Source organism: Leucoraja erinacea, chromosome 3 (genome assembly GCF_028641065.1).
Source record: "Leucoraja erinacea ecotype New England chromosome 3, Leri_hhj_1, whole genome shotgun sequence".
NCBI classification, from domain to species: Eukaryota; Metazoa; Chordata; class Chondrichthyes; order Rajiformes; family Rajidae; genus Leucoraja; species Leucoraja erinaceus.
The window spans coordinates 63,251,998-63,276,518 of NC_073379.1; the positions used below are offsets into that span (position 1 = coordinate 63,251,998).

General features: G+C 39.7%; 1 protein-coding gene across 5 annotated transcripts in view; it reads right to left on the reverse strand.

The window, feature by feature from the left end:
* smarca2 (SWI/SNF related, matrix associated, actin dependent regulator of chromatin, subfamily a, member 2) overlaps nt 1-24,234 on the reverse strand; it is a 119,222-nt gene extending 94,988 nt beyond the window's left edge. For 2 of the 5 annotated variants that reach the window (XM_055632813.1, XM_055632810.1), the window contains exons 1-4: nt 23,994-24,233; nt 12,037-12,298; nt 5,825-5,954; nt 4,874-5,203 (exon numbers count right to left, since the gene is read on the reverse strand). In XM_055632813.1, coding sequence (XP_055488788.1) covers nt 4,874-5,203; nt 5,825-5,954; nt 12,037-12,264 — 688 coding nt within the window. In that variant the 5' untranslated portion in view covers nt 12,265-12,298; nt 23,994-24,233. Of the gene's footprint in view, nt 1-4,873; nt 5,204-5,824; nt 5,955-12,036; nt 12,299-23,480; nt 23,685-23,993 lie in introns of those variants that run through there. The other 3 variants (XM_055632814.1, XM_055632812.1, XM_055632811.1) reach the window with 3 other exon arrangements.
* Nucleotides 24,235-24,521: the final 287 nt, after the last annotated feature.

The window sequence follows — 24,521 nt, forward strand, 5'->3', positions numbered from 1 at the left end:
TACAGTTTTGGTCTCCAAATCTGAGGAAGGACATTATTGCCATAGAGGGAATGCAGAGAAGGTTCACCAGACTGATTCCTGGGATGTCAGGACTTTCTTATGAAGAAAGACTGGATAGACTCGGATTGTACTCGCTAGAATTTAGGAGATTGAGGGTGGATCTTATAGAAACATACAAAATTCTTAAGGGATTGGACAGGCTAGATGCAGGAAGACTGTTCCCGATGTTGGGGAAGTCCAGGACAAGGGGTCACAGCTTAAGGATAGAGGGGAAATCCTTCAGAACCGAGATGAGAAAAACATTTTTCACGCAGAGAGTGGTGAATCTCTGCTGCAGAAGGTAGTTGAGGTCAGTTCATTGGCTATATTTAAGAGGGAGTTAGATGTGGCCCTTGTGGCTAGAGGGATCAGGGGGTATGGAGAGGAGGCAGGTACGGGATACTGAGTTGGATGATCAGCCATGATCATATTGAATGGCGGTGCAGGCTCGAAGGGCCGATTGGCCTAATCCTGCACCTATTTTCTGTTTCTATGAACCCATCACGGAGGAAGAAATACAGAAAGCAACCCTTTCGATGAATTCTGAAGCTCCTGGTTTAGATGGGTTTACAGTGGCATTTTTAAAGTATTTCTCAAGTTTACTGTCTCCCTGGCTATGCAAGATTTTTAAAGAAGCCTTTTTAATGACTAGTTTACAACAATCCTTTTATGAAGCATCTATTTCTTTAATTCTTAAAAAATATAAAGATCCTATTGAAGTGACATCATATAGACCTATATCACTGTTAAATGTAGATTCCAAAATTCTTTCCAAAATATTAACTATGAGATTGGAAAATATTTTACCGCAAATTATTTCTGAAGATCAGACAGGTTTTTATTAAATATCATTACTCATACTTTAACGTTAGGAGTTTAATGAATACCATATATACAGCGTCAAATAAAATTTCAGAATGTGTCATTTCACGGTGCTGAGAAGGCGTTTGATAGAGTAGATTGGGAATACTTAGCCAATGCACTTGAAAAATTTAAGATTGGTCCAAAATTTATTTCTTGGATCAAGCTGATACATCATATACCTCAGGCTTCTGTACTTACCAATAATCAGAAATCCCCTTTTCTCAGGTTCTTTCGAGGTACTAGACAGGGCTGTACTTTAAGTCCTTTACTGTTTGATATCGTTTTGGAACCTTTGGCTACTGCTATTAGGGAATCCCCTAATATTTTTAGTATTGTCCGTGAGAATAGGACACATAAGCTATCTCTTTATGGAGATGATCTGTTATTATTCATCTCTAACCCTGAGAATTCTATTCCGGCAATAGTAGCTCTACTTAATCAATTTAGTAGTTTTTCTGGTTATAAACGAAATCTTAGTAAGAGTGAGCTTTTTCCATTAAACAATCTAGTTTAGAATTATGGACAGTTTCCATTTAGATTGACGACCGAATGTTTTACTTATTTAGGCATTAAGATTACTAAGAAACACAAGGATTTATTTAAAGCCAATTTTACGCCTCTAATTAACCATATCAAACAACAGTTCACTAAACGGTCACCAATGTCCTTATCTTTAATAGGCCGAATCAATGCTATTAAAATGTTTATCTTACCTAACTTTTTGTATTTATTTCATACAACACCAATTTTTATTGCTAAATCTTTCTTTGATATTATTGACTCCAAAATTTCTTCATATATATGGCAGAATAAAAATTCCAGACTAAGTAAAAATTACTTACAGAAATCAAAAAAAGATGGTGGTTTGGCATTGCCGAACCTTGGATTCTACTATTGGGCAGTTAATGCTCGCTATCTAACGTTTTGGACAAAAGATTTAGAAGATACCCAATGTCCAGGATGAATAAATCTTGAATGTGATTCTATGCAAGGGCTATCATTGGCTTCTATTCTAGGGGCCTCGTTACCTTTTACAATTACGAGATTCAAAAATATATGACTAACCCAATAATAAGACATACACTCCGAATATGGTTTCAATTTCGTAAGTTTTTTGGATTGAATGATTTTATCTTATCGAGTCCTATCATATCTAATTTTCTCTTCCAACCTTCTAGTACTGATCAAGCCTTTCTGTTATGGAAGAGGAAGGGATTGGTAGCTTTTCGTGATTTGTTTTTGGATGGATGTTTTATGTCTTTTCAACTCTCCAATAAATATACTTTACCCAACTCATATTTCTTTAGATATTTACAAATTAGACATTTTTTGAGGGCTACTCTACCCTTTTTTATGTTACCACATCAAACCGATATCTTGGGGAAAAAAAATTACATTTGAACCCTTATCAGAAGGGCTTAATAACGACAATTTATGAGTTGATTATGAAATTTAAAAAAGATACATTTGATAAATTAAGAATGACTGGGAAAGAGAACTTCAAATTTCTCTATCTGTAGAGAAATGGGAGAGGATTCTTCAATTAGTTAATACTTCCCCAATGTGTACAAGACACGCTTTGATAGAGTTCAACGTGGTTCATAGAACTCATATGTCAAAAGATAAGTTAGCTCATTTTTATGGTCATATAAATCCTACCTGTGACAGATGTAATTCTGAAGTGGCCTCATTGGACTCGTATGTTTTGGTCATGCCCACTTTTGGAAAAATATTGGAAATAAACTTTTGATACTATTTCTGTAGTTTTAGATATTGATTTACAACCTCACCCTATTACTGCAATTTTTGGGGTACCAATGTTAGATTCTATTAATTTGTCACGTTCCGCCCATCGGCTGATTGCTTTTACATTAATTGCCAGAAGATCTATTTTATTTAAATGGAAAGACTCTAATCATCCGACCACACTCCATTGGTACTCTGAAATGATGTCATGTTTAAATTTAGAAAAAATTAGGAGTGACATTGTTGAACCCTTGGTTAAATTTGATAGGACTTGGGGAAGATTTATTCAACATTTTCATACGACATAAATTGTCCCCTCTCCAACTGTTATAATAATTATTTTACCTTTATACGGTGGAACGGACTTGACGACAAACAGGGACTTAAATTGTTGAAATTCTTTGCAGCCCAGATTTATTGTTTTTTCTCTTTCTTTCTTTTTATCATTCTGTTTTTATACATACAAGTTCTTTTTTAAACACTTAACTATATTTAAATAGAGACCGGGGGGTCTATATTAAATGTGTATTTTGACACTGGCCATATTTAGGTTATACCTGTTATTAATGTAACCCTGATCCCTATGTATCAATATCATTGTTATGTTTATCTGGTGCCAGGAGAACAGCCTACTCTTGAACATCAAAAAAACGAAGGAGCTGATCATGGACTTTAGGAGGGCACATCATCCGAGGACGTACACTCCATTGAGTATAAATGGGGATCCTGTGGATAGGGTGAACTGTTTTAAATATCTGGGAGTCCACATCTCTGAGGATATGACATGGTCATCACACACCTCAGCACTGGTGAGTAAGGCAAGGCAGCGTCTTTACCACCTCAGGCAATTGAGGAAATTCAGAGTGTCTCCGAGGATTCTACAGTGCTTCTACGCAGCGGCGGTGGAAAGCATCTTGTCCGGGAACATTACCATCTGGTTCGGGAATTGCTCTGCCAAGGACAAGAAGGCCATGCAGAGAGTAGTGCGTTCAGCCGAACGCACTATGGGAACTTCACTCACCCCCCCTGCAGGAACTATACAACAGGAGGTGCAACTCCAGAGCAAACAAAATCATGAGAGACCTCTTCCACCCCTGCAACGGTCTGTTCCAGCCGCTACGGTCAGGCAAACGCCTCCGTTGCCATGCAGTGAGAACGGAGAGGTTGAGAAGGAGTTTCTTCCCAGAGGCAATTCGGACTGTAAACGCCTTTCTCACCAGGGACTAACTCTACAGAAAGAATATGTGTGTTATGATTGTGTTTATAATTTGTTTGGTTGTTTTGTTGTTTGTCTTTTGCACAAAAGTCCACGAGCATTGCCACTTTCATTTCACTGCACATCGCGTATGTGTATGTGACAAATAAACTTGACTTGACTTGACTTGACTTTATCATTATTATTTTGTTGTCTTGTTTTTGCTTTTGAAAAAAAACAAAGAAAAAGATTTTAAAAGAAAGAAAGAAAGAAAAAGAGTTCAGCTAATTAAGTCCGGGGATGTTGGTGAAAGCAGATGTGATAATTTGAGGCTGTTTTGATAGGCATATTCAGATAGGCCCATGAACATGCATGAAATGGAAAGATATGGATCACCTGCAGGCAGAAGGGATAAGCTTAATTTTTGAAACATTGGCATTGTGGGTCAAAGGGCCTGTTTCTGTGTTATACAGTTACAAGGTCAACTGGTAAATTTTGCAAGTCTCTCTCTCGCTCACCTACCAAACAATTGACTGTTTTTGTATTACATAACACGATTCAAAATTAACACAATTGTGGTATGTGATCAGTATCTCTCTCCAGCTCATCTGACTTTAATGCATGGGCAAACAAGCCAGAAATAACTGACCCACCAAGGGAAATGATCCACTTCCATTTGACCCAGCTCCATGTTTTAAATTGTATTATTTGTTGCAAGATAAAAAGTTCTCTCAATTTGGATACTGACGAATCAGTGGCAATAGTCAATATTTCTTGCAATAGAGATTGCAAGTTATCAAAATAAAATATAACTTAATTATTAGAATAACTTTTCAACTAATTAAGATAGAAAAATATTTTGCACTTCCCAATTCCCAGACCTCAGCCCCCAATCCATGAAAAGTTTTACTGCCTAAATGCTAAAACAAAATCAAGGCAAATTAATTTTTGCCTCGAAATCAGAAAATACATTTAGAAAGTGAGTATTTTTTTCCAAACAAAAACAATAAAACTAATTTGGTAACTTACTTGGTGGTCTGTTGTAAGCAATGGGTGCTACTTGTTGCTGCATACTTGGTAGTGACCGCATCCCTTGAACAGCGAGCTGCAGGTTATCTGGTAGTGGTTGTCCTCTAGCCAGCATTTTATAAGCCAGAATTTGGGCCCTTAATTGGTGAAGCTGAACTGGATTAAAAGGTGAAGGACCTCTGTTTTGCTGACCCATAACCTGAGGATCTCCTTGCAATATCGGTGTGGTCTGGGCTGGTGGTATCTGAGGTGGAGTGGGACCCCCTGCTGACATAGGACTGGGTGCATGCTCCGGTACACTTATAGGAGACGGATGAGGAGACATATAGCCTGCATGGACGAAATACATGAGTAATCAAATTCCAAACACAAAATATTGATTCAAAATACTCTCAACATTGTATAAAATCTATAACAATCACAGAATCATATGGCAAAGCATTATGGTTAGTCCCTACCCACTGCACTTGAGAAAAAAATGCAAGGTTATAAAAAGGCAATGAAATACAAGAAAGACTAGTGAAACAAACTCAATTTCAGTTACTGAGATGGAAAATAACAGACAAAAATACATTTAGAATATGGTTGATGAGATTTAATAATTAAATTAACTTTAGTATTCATTTACAATTGGTTAGTTGAGTTTTCTGAACTTTCTTATTTGCAGATATTTAGGTGTTTTCTTGTTTTTATTTTTAGGCTTCCTTCTTCTAGGTCTAACTTGTGCCATCCTATTGTGAGCTAGTCAACAAAAAATAACTAACAGTACAATAAGAGAAAATCTATGGCAGATGCAAAACTTTATAGATTAGTCAAAAATAAAATAAATTGCAAACTGTTACCAAATGCAAAATCTAAATTAATGCATCAGAAGAATAAAAATACTGAAAAGGGAAAGATGAACAAAAGATATGGAGAAGAAATACTTCAGACAATACATTTCGTGCATACCTTGAGAATGCTGATCCATGGGACTTTGTGGCGGGCCCATGCCTGTATGAGCAGGCCTCATTCCCATACTTTTCATCTGACCATAATGCATTTCATCAGTCATCCCCTTGTCATGCATTGTTTCCATCGGCTAGAGGAAAATAAGCCAAATGACACACATTTATCATTTGCTCAAGAAATAAGTTATACCAATAAATTGGCGTCTTTCTTTCAGCAGCATGCCTTCAAGTTAAATTGGATTTGAAGATGACTGCAATCAACATTATTTTAATGTTTTACCATTGGATTGTACATATCCATTACACCATTTCACCCTCGACTTGGCAAAATATTTATTTGCTTGTCACAGAGATTATCAGTGTCATTGCAACAATTAAAATATATATATATATATATTACTAATTTAGTTTTGAGTTCGAAAAAGGGAATCTAATCACTTCCTCAGTTTTCCAGTAAAGTAAGGATCACTTGAGCACAGGAAAATAATTACAAACCACAAATATCCAAAAAGTCTTAGTCATACCTACTTATGGTACAAGTGTATCTTATTCCAATTATAAATGATTAGAATTGAGATTGTTGCTCACATGTTACATGAAATGAAGCAAGTTTCATGCAATATTTGAAACAGGACAGAAACTGATTTAAAAACAGACACCTAAAATTTACTAACCTGCAGACTTATTCTTCCACTCGCCTCTTGCCCACTCCTGACATCGACTCTAGATTTGACCACCCCAAACCAAATCAGATTTGGCTAAACTCAAGATCATCAGGGTGGATCAGCAAACAACCCCGTGTTAAATGCTAGGAGTAATACAAGAATTCAGGGCTTTAATCTCTAGCTCTCAATCATCAGTTTGGCAAGAGCTGGCAAGTGTTTTGCACCTTAATTATTAGTTTAGATTGAAGGCTCATCGTCTAACTAATAAAGTACTGCGCTCAAACACATTGCGTCGCTAGCCTCACCCAAAATATTGCAAGAGATTTGAGTTGTCATGGCATATAGAAACTCATTTACATTAAATTATTTAAAAAAGTAGCACAGAAGCCAGCCATCAAACCAATTAGATTGTGTTGATGTTTATGTTCCAGGAGTTTCCTCCCAATCTATATGCCACATCTCAACCTTAAGGTTTTTTTCTCCACTTCTATACTTGTCTTAAAGCAGGAACGGGGTACTGATTTTGGATGATCAGCCATGATCATATTGAATGGTGGTGCTAGTTCGAAGGACCAAATGGCCTACTCCTGCACCTATTTTCTATGTTTCTATGTCCAGTTTGTTTTTACAAATATCCTTTTAATCACCAGTGTTTATGCCACCAATTATTCTTAATTAATCCCATAAAGATTCTTTAAAAGATTTGCAAGATTATTTAACAATGAATTGGTAGGCAGCTAATATGTTTTACTCATCGTATTGGCAATATCCAAATTTTCAGGTGCAATAAGATAGATTGAATATCTGCAATAAGCTTCAAACAGGAATACACACACCAGTTGGGAGTTGGGTTCAGCTGTATCTACTCTGCGTCAGATATTTGTGTGTTCCAGGACTAGAGTCTATAATACATCTTTATGAAAATTTATTGAATCAAACATACACTCGGATATAATGTCAATATGCATGCCACAGAGCTACATTTTAGTCATTACCATTGCACCATTATGTCTTTAGTACATTATATGTCCACCATGGTTCTTTATCGTCTTTGACACAATTCAGCATGGAATCAACCAGATTCTGACATTTCCTGAGGATTTTATTATCTCCCTACCACAGCTATATTATGGCATTGCTGAGCTTGTCTCATGGTACAGAATTTTCATTTCAGTCCCTCCTTGATAATTACCCACAAATTCTCAATCGAATTCAGGTCGGACGAGTTACTAGGCCAGTTCCAGACATTATCCCCGTCTGATAGAAAAACTGGGTCCATCTTTGATGTGTGGCATGGTGCAGTTCTTGCTGGAATATCTAGATCCACCTGGAATAGTCTTCGTAATCACCGGCACCACTCTTTTCAATTCATCGATATATTGCGGTGATCTCATCATGTCAGCTGGGTGCAGCAAACAAACACCATAGTAGCTGAAACTCCAAATCATATTTTCAGGATATTTGATGAACAGGTCTACATTTTCTCACCGGCTCTCCAACTGATCTCGGAACATGTAGGCTATGTTGGGCCTGAACCAGGAAACAGCTCTCATCACTGAGTAACACTTTTCTCAGTCCTCGCATGTCGAAAACTTTATATTGTAAGGACCACATGTATTGTTTTGTCTTCATCGCAGCAATTAGAAGTTATTTTTTCACAGGTCTTCGAGCTATACGACCAATGTCAATGAGGCATTGGAGCATGTCGCTTGACCTTATTGAAACTTCTGCTGTCTCCAATTTTTTCTTCAGGGCATCACTTGTCTTTATCGGATCCTTCTTACTTTCCCGATTCTCTTTGAGTCGCCTTCCTTTTACAGCCGCACCTGCCCATCCTCTTGGGCATTAGTGATGCGGTTGCAGACCTTTGCTTAACAATCCTGGATATAGAAGCTTGGCACACACCTACCAACTTTGCAATCGTGAATTAGGTTGGTCAATTTCTGTTTGTGTTCAGATTTGTAGCTGTACAACACTTTTTGTTTCTCTGCCGTACATCCAACTGAAGCAAATTTCACAGAAATCACTGGAAAACGAATACCCCAAGAAAGAAAATGACCAGGGAACTTTCTTGGTGTGATTTATCGAGTTTCCGAAAATACAAGAACAAATGATGGACATAGAACCACACCACATGTAAAAAAAAAAATCAATATCGACCTGTTTTTCAATTAATTTGCAGAAGCACAGTATCCCCCTTTCGATTTAGGAGGGTCATTAAACATATCCACAATTAATCTAAGCAAATATCTGAACATAACCAATTGAATTTTTTAAATTCCCTAGCTAACCTGGTTATACATTTTAATCGACATATGTGAAAACAATAACTACATTGATCAGATATTTTGAATCTTTCAAGATTCCTTTCCAAATTATTAAAAAAGGTAACATATCCACAAGAAAATGATTTGGAGGTATCAACTGATCCAAGATTTGAGCTCTATTGATTGACAACACATGGGCCCATTGCACCATTTCACCCTTGAAGTAGGAAAATATTATTAAATAAATTAAATATTAAATTTATATTTAGTCACAGCACAAAATGGAGGATCAGCACCTCCTATTTTGCTTGGGCAACGTACAACCCAGCAGTTGTATCTCATTGTCTGTAACTCATTTTCACCTATATCACAGCTAATAATGGCCTTTATCCTTTGTCACCGTTACTTTTTTGCATATATTTTGTTCATTTGTTCTATATCTCTCTATATCACTGTCTGTATCTCTCGTTTCCTTTTCCCCTGATTCAGTCTGTAGAAGGGTCTCGACCCGAAACATCGCCTATACCTTTTCTCCAAAGATGCTGTCTGAATCGCTGAGGCACTACAGCTTTTTGTGTATATCCAGCAGTATGAACATTGATTTCTCTAAAGGCATATAACTCCTGCATTCCTGCCCCCCCCCCCCCCCCCCCCCCCCCCCCCTCCCTCCCCCCCCCCCCATCCTAGTCACCCTACTAATTCTACTGTTCAAATCCCCTGTTGTTAGCACATCTTCCCCAGCCAACATATGGCCATTATGGACTCCACCCTTCCAGAGTTCATCTGTTGCCTGCCCTGTTTTGTTTCGGACTTCTCTATCCTTCAGTCTGAAGAAGGGTTCCGATCCGAAACGTCACATGTTCCTTTTCCCCAGAGATGCTGCCTGACCCGCTGAGTTACTCCAGCATTTGATATCTATCATCAATGCCAATGTTTGAAGTAATATGCCATTTGGGTAATTGTAAAATTAAAACTATTAATCAATGATTTTCTCCAGTTTAAGATACATGAAATTCCTTGTTTACAGCTTCAAATTCCCACAATCCAAATACTAATTAAAGTTGCATAATTCACATATAATTGTTATTGATGATTACCTTGACCTCTAAAGGGTGCAATTGTTGAAGATAAATTTAAACTTTTCATTGTGTGAACCTGCATTAATCATTTGTGAACCTTCTGAACCTTCAGAATTTTATAGTCGGCAGGGCAGTACTCTGCATATCGCCAACTTGGGACAATTTTTACATTTTTATCAAGCCAATTAATCAATCCAATTAACCTACAAACTGTACGTCTTTGGAGTGTGGGAGGAAACCGAAGATCTCGGAGAAAACCCACGCAGATCACGGGGAGAACGTACAAACTCCATTCAGACAGCACCCATAGTCGGGATCGAACCCGGATCTCTGCCGCTGTATTTTTCTGTAAGGCAGCAACTCTACCGCTGTGCCACCGTGACTGCATAATTGTGTTATCCATTTCCTCAAATCCCTCTTATCCTCTTTGCTTTTCAAGAAAAATACAATTTTCCCCTACTAAAATCTATCATCTTACCTTATTGTCTGTCAATTGGATAGAAATTCAACATGCCTATTAAAGACTCCTTATATTTTGTTACAAGCCTCTCCTGTATCACCACAGATTATACACTCACCAATGAAGAGCCACTTGCAAATTTTTAAATTACAATTCTGAATTGTGAATCCACATGGCTAATGTAAACGGTGAATATAAAAATAATAATTTATTGTACCCATTGAATCATTTCAGCATTTTATGAGATTGTGGCTAATTTGTGACATTAAGCTATATTTTCTCGTATCTCTTAATAAATTTAATTGAAGAAATCCAATAGATACTAAAATCCAATGCCGAGGCTAAATAATTATTAAATATTTTTGTCATTTCATTGGAAATAGAGTATACTGCTAATAATCATTTAACATGCATTCAATGTCATTTGAGGAAGAATGTTTCAAACCCTACATCCAATGGAGCAATTCCCACTGACAGGACAAAATAAACAAACCTATTTTTTTAGATTATTTTCCCAAACTCCCCATCTAGTGCAAGTAGCTTTTCTCCATCTAGCATAAATCAATAAAATTCACCTCTTACCCATCTTAATTCCAGGCAATAATAGTGATCCTATTATACAATACCACTTCAGAACATTTGCTAGTCTACTCAGGTTTTCCCGTTTCATAGTCGGCTTAAATCCATTCTGCTACTTGCTGCATTCTCTGTGCATTTTGACCTACATCATAACTCTCTTATGCTATACCATAAAAGCCTTAAGAAAATGTAGATGCATTAGCCTCACTTAACCCTTTGGTTACCATCTCAAAGTATTCACTAAAGTCAGTAACCCTGGACTTCTCTTTAGAATTCTGTGCTGCTATTTTATATTTTCAGTTTCTAGATGTTTTTCTTAAAGTAATTATGTTTTATAACTGACCATTGACTTTAAACTGATTGCTCTCTCAAATCCCTGGATTTGTTCCATCTCTCTTTTATTCACAGGAATCACGTAAGCTGTCTGCCTATTCCATTTAGTAATGATTTTTTAATATACGTGTAATATTGCCTTTGCTAACACTGCCCCCAACTTATTTTTTTGCATGTGCAGGATCAGTCCATCTGCAGCAGGTTTATTTTCCAATTTCCATCATAAATATCATTACAACTTTAAGGCCAAGGCTAAATATTTTTGCCATTTTTCTTTGGAAGTACCTCAGAATTTACCACTAATAATCAGTAATGGCCATGCCTTAACAGGTTTTTCTTAAATGTTATTTGTTGTAAGATATTTTTTATTTAAAAAGCTCGATAGATCAGAGACTTGATTCAATGCTCAATATAATCTGCATTTTAATTTCCTATTATCTGAATGCTGATTGCAAAGAATTTACAATGGAAAATCAGTGCAACACATCATTAACTCCAGACCCATGTGAAAGATTTATTTTACCGTTAAATGTACTAGCTGCGATATAACCAGATTTAATCATGTATTGTGTTGCATTTTGCTGTACCAAATAAACACCAAAAAAACCAGTATCAAGCACAATAGATGAGGAAAACAAATGCTGCAAATCCAAAAAAAGATGTTTTTTAAAGAAATGCTCAGGTCCGTCAAAATCAATAAAAGTTATATCAAATTGTTTTTAGAAATACAAAGGTCCAATCTATCGTACTAAAACAAACCACAACAAATTTTAAGCAGTACATGTTACATATTTTATAAGTAATATTTTTGATATTCTTGAGACATTTACCTTGTGCATCTGGTGCATGCTATCCTGCTGAAACTCACTTGGAGCTTGCGGTGGTATTGAATGAGTTACATTCGGTGGTCCTGGACTTGGACCCATCATACTATGTACAGAGCCTGGTGATGGTCCTGGTCCTGGACTTGGGCCAAGAATTGGTCCAGGAGATGGACCTGGCCCTGGAGATGGTCCAGGGTGAGGCATCCCACCTGTGGGGTCTGTAGGTGTCGACATCTATGCCAGTTTTGCTTTTTAACTTGAAGAATTTCTGTTAAAGAAAAAGGAAAATGGAAAATTGAAAACATTTTAAGTAGCAAATTATCCATTTTACAATGAACAACTCTCTTCTGCCCTCTACATTCAATTACTTAATTAACAAAACAAATAAGTATGAAATACACCTCACTGCCTGTTCTGAATCAAGATCTAAAATGAAATATATTCACACATACACAAGAACAGAAAGCATTTAACTATTTATTTTTCTTTATGTTCTCAATATTGCTCCACTGAATAATCATTCCATACCAATCATTATACAACTGGTTTTGTCACAAGAAATCTGTTTGTGTAAAAATAGGTGGCAAGTGCCATTTTACACTAACACTATCAAATTGCATGTCTAATGTGTCCATTTCCTTTGCAGAAACTAAAGTATAGAAGATGGCACCGTTTTACCTACATTATGCATTCCAACATCTGTGCTTTCAAGCTAGACTACCCACAAATCATTTTCGGGTAAAAACAGAAAAATAATGTTGTTGACAAAAATATATGCATAAGACATGAGGGCTGTGATTTTAGATGTTTTGTTCTTCCTTTAGCAGGCTTTGAAGCAGATTATAGAAATTATTATAATCTATTCTATTCCCGATTACTACCACAGCCCAAGGGCTCTTTTGATGTTTCCATGGAATTTGTAAAATTATACATTTGCTAACAGAATTCCACGCAATGGGAGCAAACAATAAAATGTTTGTAAAACAGTGAAAGATTGAAGCAGATTTTAAGGTTTTCACGACTACAGCATTGATATTTTCTCGAAGATGTATATGGAATGAAAACAACTCGTCATTACAGTATCCTAGCAATTGTTTGGGAAAGCAGTGTCTTTTTTGATGGTTCCAGCCTGCTGTTAACATTTAATAAACGTGAAATATTCAGCAAAATTGAACAAATAAAGAATATACTCTTTTAATATCAAGCTTTTAAATTAACACCTGTCAAATTAACAGCTGTCTGTCAATTTTCATTTCAAGTTAAATTCATCTTAAAAAGGGGAAGATTTGAAGAAAAATAAAAATAAATCAGCAGCAAGCTTCCAGTAAAAATTTTTAACAATTCAATCTATTTTTGAATTTATTAGAAACCAAGATTTGTTGAATGGAGGATTCCTTTCTGAAATAGTCATTAATAAAAAAAACATAGGCAATTTCCTTCAAGAATCCTGAACTGGAAACAGCAACCTTCTAATATGGAAGTGAAAAGTTACATCTCTGCACTGAATTCAGATCCTCGCAGATTAGGTACATCAATTCAATGTAACAGATTAAATTGTGCCAAGCAAAACGTCAAATGCCATTTAAATATGTCCAGTTTAACATTTCTCTCTTGTAGTTCATCTGGCAGTAGAACTATGGATACTCATTCAGAGACAAGTAAATCACGTGAAATTAAAGTAAACCCAAATGAACACCAGAAAAACAAATTACATGCATCAAGGAACAAGTAAAGCAAATTGCTTTGTTCCTTTTCTTCACTCAGTAACTCCACTGACAGGAAGTCTACTTCCTGCAGTGAAATAAATGGATGTTATATTACTTTGCTCCACGAATCCCCAACATTACCAAAAATGCTGATAGATGCCATCACTACCACTGACCACACCACCCCAAGAAAATATCATCTGTGCTTTTGGGAAATGGCTGATATGCAATTGATATTTGAGTGGTAATCATTGGTGTGTCTCAAATCTACAAGTAAAGCAACTGTTGTAACAACCTATACAAGCATATTCCAAACAAGATATATTCAGCTTGTATAAATGCATGAAATTTATCAACAAATTTGTCAGCTTTATGGTCACTAAGAAAGCCCTCTATTTCCACTCATATATTTTCTTTAAAAAATCACAGCAATTTATAGCTTTAAAAAACTGTTTTATATGGTGCCTTATATATTCATTGGTTACAAGAAAATACTTTAGAACTATGATACTTCGGTCTAAACAGAAGTCCAATTAATAATTAACCATTATCATCAACAAATGAAAAAGGTGACTTTTGTTTTAAGAACATGAGAGATAGACTCTGCCCCCGAAAAGAAAGTAAATAAGTTTAGCATTCCATCCAAACAATACTAGATTTTGTTGGATTGCCAGGCTAAATGATGCACTTAAATATCAGGTTAGGGCTCCAACCCATTAGGTTCTGATTCTGATGCATGCAACTGCAAATCAAGACCAGAACAAATGGTAAATTATTCAAATACCACATACTAAATATACTGGTACCAAGGGGCTTTTTAAATGAGCAATGCTGAACGTTAACACTGCAGTTCAGAACAAGTGACAATATTATATAGAACCATTTACTTAGAAGCATAGGTTTTACAGGAGGCATACAGGATGACATCGGTTAGAAGCTGCATACCAAATCTCGTTGTGCTTATGAGCAATGACAATAAAATATATTATTATTATTATTATTAGGAAATATGGTGCTCATAGGGTCTGATCAGACTGGGTGGAAAGCAAAGAATTGCTGAAAGTAACGTCAGCACTATTGCGGAATGTTGCAGCAAGAGGCACATGAGAGGCTATTGAATGAACTAAGAGAATAAGCATTTTAAGTGACACACAGATCAGATCCAATTTTGGTCTGAAAAGTACAGTGGGAAAGTTGAATATGACATGAACAGTAAAACTATCAAATTGGTTGTGATAATGGAAAATGCAGTTTAGGTGACTGCATTAGGGAATTCTCGAAGACAGGAGCATTCAAATTTGGAACTGATAAAGATGCACAAGAGACTAATATCAGATGAGATGGAGGCGAGGGTGGGGAAGAACAGGCAAAAGATGTTTTACTATCAGTAAACAAAGGGTATGAATGCTTCATATTGAGACGTTGAGTAAAGAGGGAATAGCAAGGAAATGTGAGACGCTGTCAAATTTTCCATTATCCAGCTGAAAGACTCAACTAAAACTGTTAGTTAGTAGAGAACCAAATTCAATTAGATAACCAAATTCAATTTGATATCATAAGCAATCTAACAAAAGTAGTAAACAAGGTGATGAGTTAAAAGGTAAGCTGCAGTTTGGTGTTATTGGTATGCAAGTGCTTGGGTTATACACAGGATGAAGGATAGGTTCCAGCACACACAACGTGCAGTCGCATTTATACCAGGAAATGGAATTGCCATACATCTTAGAAATATAATCCAAAACATATGAGCAGAACTTAGTAGGAGCAACCCCAGAGGGATGGGCAATGGACAAAAGTAATTTGAAGTCACACCTGATAAATGTTAGCATGATGCGGAGTTAGCAGCAATAAGAGCCCCTCACACCTCCCATCACTACTGCTCCATTAGAACAAAATGATTACCAAAGACTATATAGAGTCGTTGAGCATGGAAACAGACCCCTTTGCCAACACTTCAATGCCGACCATGACACGGCATCTAAGCTAGTTCCTTTTACCGATGTTTTGCCCATATCCCTCAACCTTTCCTATCCATACGTCTTTTAAATGTTGTTATTGTACCTGCCTCATCCTCTTCCTCTGTGAAAAAGTGCCCCTCAAGTTTTCATTAAATCTTTTCTGTCACTTTAAATGTATGCCTTCTAGTTCTGGAGTCCTCATCCTAGACAAAAAAAAACCTTGTGCAGTCATCCCATCTATTCACCTCATGATTTTATCAACTCTGTAAGAGCACCCCTCAACCTCCTGCGCTCCAAGGAATAAAGTCCTAGCCTGCCCAATCTCGCCCTATAACTCAGACCCTTGAGTCTTGGCTATCTATCTGTCTATATATAACTACAATTCTGATCATTATCTTCCAGTTTGCGCGTTTTTTTTTATTTGCACAAAAACGGTACATAGAAACATAGAAAATAGGTGGAGTAGGCCATTTAGCCCTTCGAGCCTGCACCGCCATTCAATATGATCATGGCTGATCATCCAACTTGGTATCCTGTACCTGCCTTCTCTCCATACCCCCTGATCCTTTTAGCCACAAGGGCCATATCTAACTCCCTCTTAAATATAGCCAATGAACTGGCCTCAACTACCTTCTGTGGCAGAGAATTCCAGAGGTTCACCACTCTCTGTGTGAAAAATGTTTTCCTCATCTCGATCCTAAAAGATTTCCCCCTTATCCTTAAACTGTGACCCCTTGTTCTGGACTTCCCCAACATCGGGAACAATCCTCCTGCATCTAGCCTGTCCAACCCCTTAGAATTTTGTAAGTTTCTATAAGATCCCCCCTCAATCTTCTAAACTCTAGCGAGTACAAGCCAAGTCTATCCAGTCTTTCTTCATACGAAAGTCCTGACATCCTAGGAATCAGTCTGGTGAACCTTCTCTGTACTCCCTCTATGGCAAGAATGTCTTTCCTCAGATTAGGAGACCAAAACTGTACGCAATACTCCAGGTGTGGTCTCACCAAGACCCTGTACAACTGCAGTAGAACCTCCCTGCTCCTATACTCAAATCCTTTTGCTATGAAAGGACGCGACAGCGCTACGATTTTTCGCCAGCTCAATCACCGTTCCCGCGCGGAGTCGGAGATGTCGCCAAACGGAAAGCGGAAACTCTGATTACGGCGGAGGAGAACAATCAGCGACCAGCTACCACTGTGAGTCCCCATCGCACCGCCAGCTCCAGCCCCTTCCCCTCTGGTCCCCCTCGCGGGCTCCTACCCCCCCCATCCCTGTGATACCCCCCCTTTACCCCATGGTTCTTCCCCGTCTTTTCGCTGAGCTCTCTCCCCCCCCCCCACAGCCTCCCTCCCCCCACAACCCCTCCTTACCCCCCCCCCTCCCTCACACCCCTTCCGCCCACATACACACCCCCCCCCCCACCCACCCTCGTCATACACCCCCCTCCCCTACACCAGCCTCTGTCCCTCCTACACCTTCCCGCCCACATATGCTGGGGATGAGGGGAAATGAGCCGCCCCAGCGCAGTTAGGGGCTATGGGTGAGTGGTGGAATATTGGGTTGGGGGAATGGGTTGCATTGGGGGAACGGGCGAGTGGTGGAATATTGCATTGGGGAATGGGTTGCGTTGAGGGACCAGGCCTCCCGTGTAACTGGGACCCAACAGGTTCCACTTAATCTAACATTCTCATAAATCTTTGCAGTCTGTCCAGCTTGATGACATCCACCCTATAGCTGGATGAATAAAACTGAACACAATACTCAAGATAGACACAAAATGTTAGAGTAACTCAGAGGGTCAGGAAGCATCTCTGAAGAAAATGGATAGGTGATGTTTCAAGTCGGCACCCTTCTTCAGACTGATTGTAGTGGGGAGGGGAACTGGTTGTGAGAAAAAAACAGAACAAATCGAGGCAGATGACTTCAGGCAAGGAGGTTCCCAGTTAGCCTGTTTGTTAGCTAGAGACGGTGAGGGATACATCATTGTGAACTGTGGGACAATACTCCATGATCTCACTGACATTTTGTACAACTGTAATACAACTTCCCAATTTCTATACTAAATTCTCTGACTCATGAAGGACAGCACGTCGAAAGCCTTCATCACCACCCTATCTATCTGCGATGCCACATTTAGGTAACTATTTACTTGTACCCCTAGTTTCCTTTGCCCTACAACATTCTCCAGGGTCCTACTGTTCACTGTGAAGATCCCGCTCTAGTTTAACTTCCCAAAATGCAACACCTCACTTCTGAATTAAACTCTATTAGCCATTCCAAGGCCAACTTAACTAGGTGATCAAGATCCATTGTGTATGCAAGCAAAGGATTTTACTGTGCCTAATCACGTGAAAATAAAGTATTATATATTTCTTCTCTCCAGAGATGCTACCAGTCCCGCTCAGTTACTCCAGCTTTCGTGTCAAACTTCATATTTAGTTCCCCAAATAGAACGCATTTTACTAAACAAATTAAGTAGACTTCGGAACGATTTAACAAAAAGGATGACATAATTTCCAATTCCACTATTAATCCATCAATATCATGAAAGCTTAAGTAATCAAAGAAGTATAAACTCAAAAAAAATTTATGACCAACACTTTTGAAATTTAAGCTCAGATATATTTATTGAATAAAACAGCAGAGACATCAATATATAATTTAGAAATTCATTTCGCGATTTTAGACCATTCTGGTATCGACATGTGTAACCGTAAAAAGGAACCACAATGCAGTGAAAATGGCAATAAAAATGAATGAAGGCTGTCATACAACACAATTCCTTCAGCTGTTCCATCAGCACATTGCATCAATCCTTTTCGCAGACTTGCATGTATTACGTTACACACTGCAACATTTTCCATTACCTTTTTTCTCAGACTATTTTTTCCCCCGACGTAGGGCAGTAACAGTGCCCTCCATAATATTTGGGACAAAGACCCATCATTTATTTATATGCCTCTGTACTCCACAATTTGAGATTTGTAATAGAAAAAAAATCACATGTGGCTAAACTGCACATTGCCAGATTTTAATAAAGGCCATGTTTTATACATTTTGGTTTCACTGTGTTGAAATTACAGCTGTTATACATAGTCCCCCCATTTCGGGGCACCATAATGTTTGAGACATATGGCTTCACAGGTGTTTGTAATTGCTCAGGTGTGTTTAATTGCCTCCTTAATGCAGGTATAAGAGAGCTCTCTGCACCTATTCTTTCCTCCAGTCTTTCTATCACCTTTGGAATCTTTTATTGCTGTATATCAACATGAGGATCAAAGTTGTGTCAATGAAAGTCAACAAAGCCAAACTGTTAGAGACATTAGCCAAACCTTCGGCTTACCAAAATCAACTGTTTGGAACATCATTAAGAAGAAAGAGAGCACTGGTGAGCTTACTAATCACAAAGGGACTGGCAGGCCACGGAAGGCCTCCACAGCTGATGACAAAATAACTCTCTCTATAATAAAGAAAAATCCCCAAACGCCTGTCCGACTGATCAGAAACAATCTTCAAGAGTCAGGTGTGGATTTGTCAATGACCACTGTCCGCAGAAGACTTCATGAACAGAAATACAGAGGCTACACTGCCAGATGCAAACCACTGGTTAGCCGCAAAAATAGGATGGCCGGGTTACAGTTTGCCAAGAAGTACTTAAAAGAGCAACCACAATTCTGGAAAAGGGTCTTGTGGACAGATGACAAAGATTAACCTACATCAGAGTGATGGCAAGAACAAAGTATGGAGGAGAGACGGAAACTGCCCAAGATCCAAAGCATACCACCTCATCTGTGAAACACGGTGGTGGGGGTGTTATTGCGTGGGCATAACTGCTGAAGGTACTGGCTCACTTATAATAATAATAATAATTTTATTTATAGAGCACTTTAAAAACAAACATAGCTGCAACAAAGTGCTGTACATCACTAATCATTGACAAAAAAGTTAATACACACCAAAAATAACAATCAAAAGAAATAGTACGAAAAGACATGTAAAATAAAGAAACATCAAAAACACCACAAACAGAAGCAAAGCCTCAGGCATGGTCAAAAGCCAGGGAGTACAAATGCGTTTTAACACTGGATTTGAAGAATTATCTTCATTGATGACACAACTTCCGATGGTAGTAGCATAATGAATTCTGAAGTGTATAGAAACATCCTATCTGCTCAAGTTCAAACAAACGCCTCAAAACTCATTGGCTGGTGGTTCATTCTACAGCAAGACAATAATCCCAAACATACTGCTAAAGCAACAAAGGAGTTTTTCAAAGCTAAAAGATGGTAAATTCTTGAGTGGCCAAGTCAATCACCTGATCACCTGAAGGTTGGTTAAGAAGGTTCAATTGTTGGGTATTAATAGTGGAGTAGCAAGATTGATTCAACAGTGGCTGAATGGGCGATACCAGAGAGTAATGGTGGATAACTGTTTATCAGGTTGGAGGCCGGTGACTAGTGGGGTGCCTCAGGGACCTGTGTTGGGTCCACTGTTGTTTGTCATATACATCAATGATCAATTGTTTGTCATATATATTAATGGTGTGGTAAATTGGATTAGTAAGTATGCAGATGATACTAAGATCGTTAAGTCAAGTTTATTCGTCACATAGACATACGAGATGTGCAGTGAAATAAAGTGGCAATGCTCGCGGACTTTGTGCAAAAAAAAAACAAAGAACCAAACAAATTGCAAACAGAATGGAACAGAAATCCCATATTCTTTTACATATTAAATATTGTGGGCGGAAGGAAAAAGTGAAAAAAACAGCAATTTTAAAAAACCCAAAAAACAGTAGAGTGGTACAGTAAAGTTAGTCCCTGGTGAGATGGGAGTTTACAGTCCTAATGGCCTCTGGGAAGAAACTCCTTCTCAGCCTCTCCGTTCTCACAGCATGGCAACGGAGGCGTTTGTCTGACCGTAGCAGCTGGAACAGTCCGTTGCTGGGGTGGAAGGGGTCCCCCATGATCCTATTGGCTCTGGAGTTGCACCTCCTGATGTATAGTTCCTGCAGAGGGGCGAGTGAAGTTCCCAAAGTGCGTTCGGCTGAACGCACTACTCTCTGCAGAGCCTTCTTGTCCTGGGCAGAGCAATTCCCAAACCAGATTGTAATATTTCCGGACAAGATGTTTTCCACAGCCGCTGAGTAGAAGCACTGGAGGATCCTCGGAGACGCTCTGAATTTCCTCAATTGCCTGAGGTGGTAAAGGCGCTGCCTTGCCTTACTCACGAGTGCTGCAGCGTGTGATGTCCATGTCATATCCTCAGAGATGTGGACTCCCAGGTATTTAAAACAGCTCACCCTATCCACAGTATCCCCATTTATCCTCAATGATGTGTATGTCCTCGGATGATGTGCCCTCCTAAAGTCCACGATCAGTTCCTTAGTTTTTTTGATGTTCAAGAGGAGGCTGTTGTCCTGACACCAGAGTGCCAGATCAGCCACCTCCTCCCAGTAGGCCTTCTCATCGTTGTCTGAGATCAGGCCCACCACCAGTGTCATCAGCAAACTTGATTATCGAGTTGGAGCTGAACCTAGCCACACAGTCATGTGTGTACAGGGAGTACAATAGGGGGCTGAGGACGCAACCCTGGGGGGATCCTGTGCTCAGGGTGAGGGACTTCGATGTATTCCCTCCCATCTTGCCTACCTGGGGCCTGGAGGTGAGAAAGTCCAGGACCCAGGCACACAGGGGGTTGTTGAGCCCTAATCCCAGTTGCTTCTCGGCCAGTCTGGTGGGGGCTATCGTGTTGAAGGCTGAACTGGAGTCTATGAACAGCATCCTCACGTAGCCCCCATTCTGGCTGTCAAGATGAGAGTGGTGTGCAATACCTGGGAGACCGGATCGTCCGTGGATCTGTTCGGACGGTATGCGAATTGTAACGGTGGTGTTGTGGATAATGAAGTAGATTTTCAAAGTCTACAGAGAGATTTAGGCCATTTGGAAGAGTGGGCTGAAAGATGGCAGATGGAGTTTAATGCTGATAAATGTGAGGTGCTACATCTTGGCAAGCCAAATCAAAATAGGACGTACATGGTAAATGGTAGCGAATTGAGGAATGCAGTTGAACAGAGGGATCTAGGAATAACTGTGCATAGTCCCTGAAGGTGGAATCTCATGTAGATAGGGTGGTAAAGAAAGCTTTTGGTGTGCTGGCCTTTATAAATCAGAGCATTGAGTAGAGAAGTTGGGATGTAATGTTAAAATTGTACAAGGCATTAGTGAGGCCAATTCTGGAGTATGGTGTACAATTTTGGTTGCCAAATTATAGGAAAGATGTCAACAAATAGAGAGAGTACAGAGGAGATTTACTAGAATGTTGCCTGGGTTTCAGCACCTAAGTTACAGAAAAAGGTTGAACAAGATAGGTCTTTATTCTTTGGAGCACGGAAGGTTAAGGGGGGACTTGATAGAGGTCTTTAACATTATGAGAGGGATAGACGGAGTTGACATGGATAAGCTTTTTCCATTGAGAATAGGGAAGATTCAAACAAGAGGACATGATTTGAGAATTAAGGGACAAAAGTTTATGGGTAACATGAGGGGGAACTTCTTTACTCAAAGAGTGGTAGCTGTGTGGAATGAGCTTCCAGTGGAAGTGGTGGAGGCAGGTTCGATTTTATCATTTAAAAATAAATTGGATAGGTATATGGACGGGAAAGGAATGGAAGGTTATGGTCTGAGTGCAGGTAGATGGGACTAGGGGAGAATAAGTGTTCGGCACGGACTAGAAGGGTCGAGATGGCTTGTTTCCGTGCTGTAATTGTTATATGGTTTTGTCTGAACCCAATTGAGCATGCCTTTTATAAGCTGAAGAGAAAACTAAAGGGGACTAGCCACTAAAACAAGCATAAGCTAAAGATGGCTGCAATACAGGCCTGGCAGAGCATCACCAGAGAAGACACCATGCAAAGCATATGCAACAAAATATTAAACATGACTACTTTCATTTATATGGCATTGCTGTGTCCCAAACATTATGGTGCCCTGCAATGGGATGGGTGGGGGGACTATGTATAAACACAGCTATAATTTTTGCATGGTGAACCCAAAAGGTATAAAAATGGCCTTTATTAAAATCTGACAATGTGCACTTCAACCACATGTGATTTTTTTTCTATTACAAATCTCAAATTGTGGAGTACAGAGGCAAATAAATAAATGATGGGCCTTTGTCCCAAACATTATGGAGGGCACTGTAGGTCATCGGTCACCACAAAATTATGCTTGCTGGCGACACTTCTTGTGTTGGGTACAAAAGCCCTTTAGAATGAAAGTCAAAGTGTTTTTTCAAGCACAGCAGAAAGAAAGCAAACGCATGAACCCAAGCGGATGATCTTCAAAGGGGTTGGGGAGCAACCCTACAACATTGCTTATGGCCTGGCCTGGCCACGGGGAGTTCGGTACTTGTTTAACATAACTTCGCCCACTTTGCTTCAAACTCACGGCTCGCTCGGTGGGGAAACAAAATCTGCCACCGCCGCCAGGCCTCGGGCAGCAAGAAGCCGACGGAATGGCGGAGGCCAGACAGCAGCGGGGCTGGAAGCGGCGGCGCCGCGCCCCACCCACCCCACCCCGCGGCCTGGGCCTGGGCCTGGGCCCCAACAAGGCCGCAAACCCCGCTCCAAGCCCGTGGCTGGGCCGCCGAATCTTTCCGCAGCTTTTTCTCAAAAGTAAAAACGCGAGAGAGAAAAAATCTCCAGGGCGACGCGCGGTTAAAATATCAAGCGGCCGAGCCGGGCCGGGCCGGGCCGGTTGTCTGTGCGGGAAGCGGCTCCACAAACCTGCGCTGTTACGCGGGCAGGGCCGGGCCGGGCCGGGCCGGTTGTCTGTGTGCGGGAAGCGGCTCCACAAACCTGCGCTGTTACGCGGGCAGGGCCGGGCCGGGCCCGGGCGAAACCTGCAGCCTGCAGCCGGAACTCGCGCCTCCACCGCGGTCCAGCGCCAGGGAAACCGCGCGAGGTGGAGGCGGCACCGGCACCGTCGCCCCAACTCCCCCCCCCCTCCATCCGCCCGGCGGCTCAAGCCGACCGACCGACCGACCGACCGACCGACCGACCGACCGCCGGCCCCTCTCTCCCTCTCTCCTTCCCGAGGCCCCCGCTGGTTTGAAGGCAGAGCCGTGCGGCCGAAGGTAAGATCGTTCCCAGCTTCACCAACGCTCTGCTGCCTCGCCCTCTCCCACCCCATAAAGTGCATAAAGATCCAAACTGCAACAGTTTTAGCTTAAACACAGACTTTAAAAAAAAAACCAACCAGCTACAAAAATCAAACTCTTGTTAACATGAAAATCTTACCCTTCAATCTCGCATTCATTCATTCACTGACTCTCTCCCACTCCAGGGCATCGGAATTTGTGAAAACAGTTGGGGGCGCTTTTACTTATTTATTTATTATTTTTTTATATATTGTAACCTTTTTTGAGTTATTTAATTGAGTGGCAAAGGGTTGTTCTCATTGGCGATGTGACAGCCATCAACGTCCCTTTTCCTGCAATCCTCTTCCTTCTTTTATTTCGTTACGTTCTCCAGCTCACCAACAACGAGCTTTGCAGGAAATCCCGCCTCTACGCTGAAAATTCATTGGCTACTGTACTTACAGCACCCATAATTTTCGCAAGCAACACAAACCCAGCATCTGTGCAGAAAATAATATCAGTTTTGCCTTTAAAAGCATTTGCAAAAAGATTAGTCCGTCTTATTATCTTTTAGCTGAATTTTACTCTTGCACCCCCTTCTTCATATTTGGTTTTATGTCTACCTCTAAATGAATAATGTATTAAATAGATTTATTAGTACTCCACAGGGAATCCACAGTGGTTATGT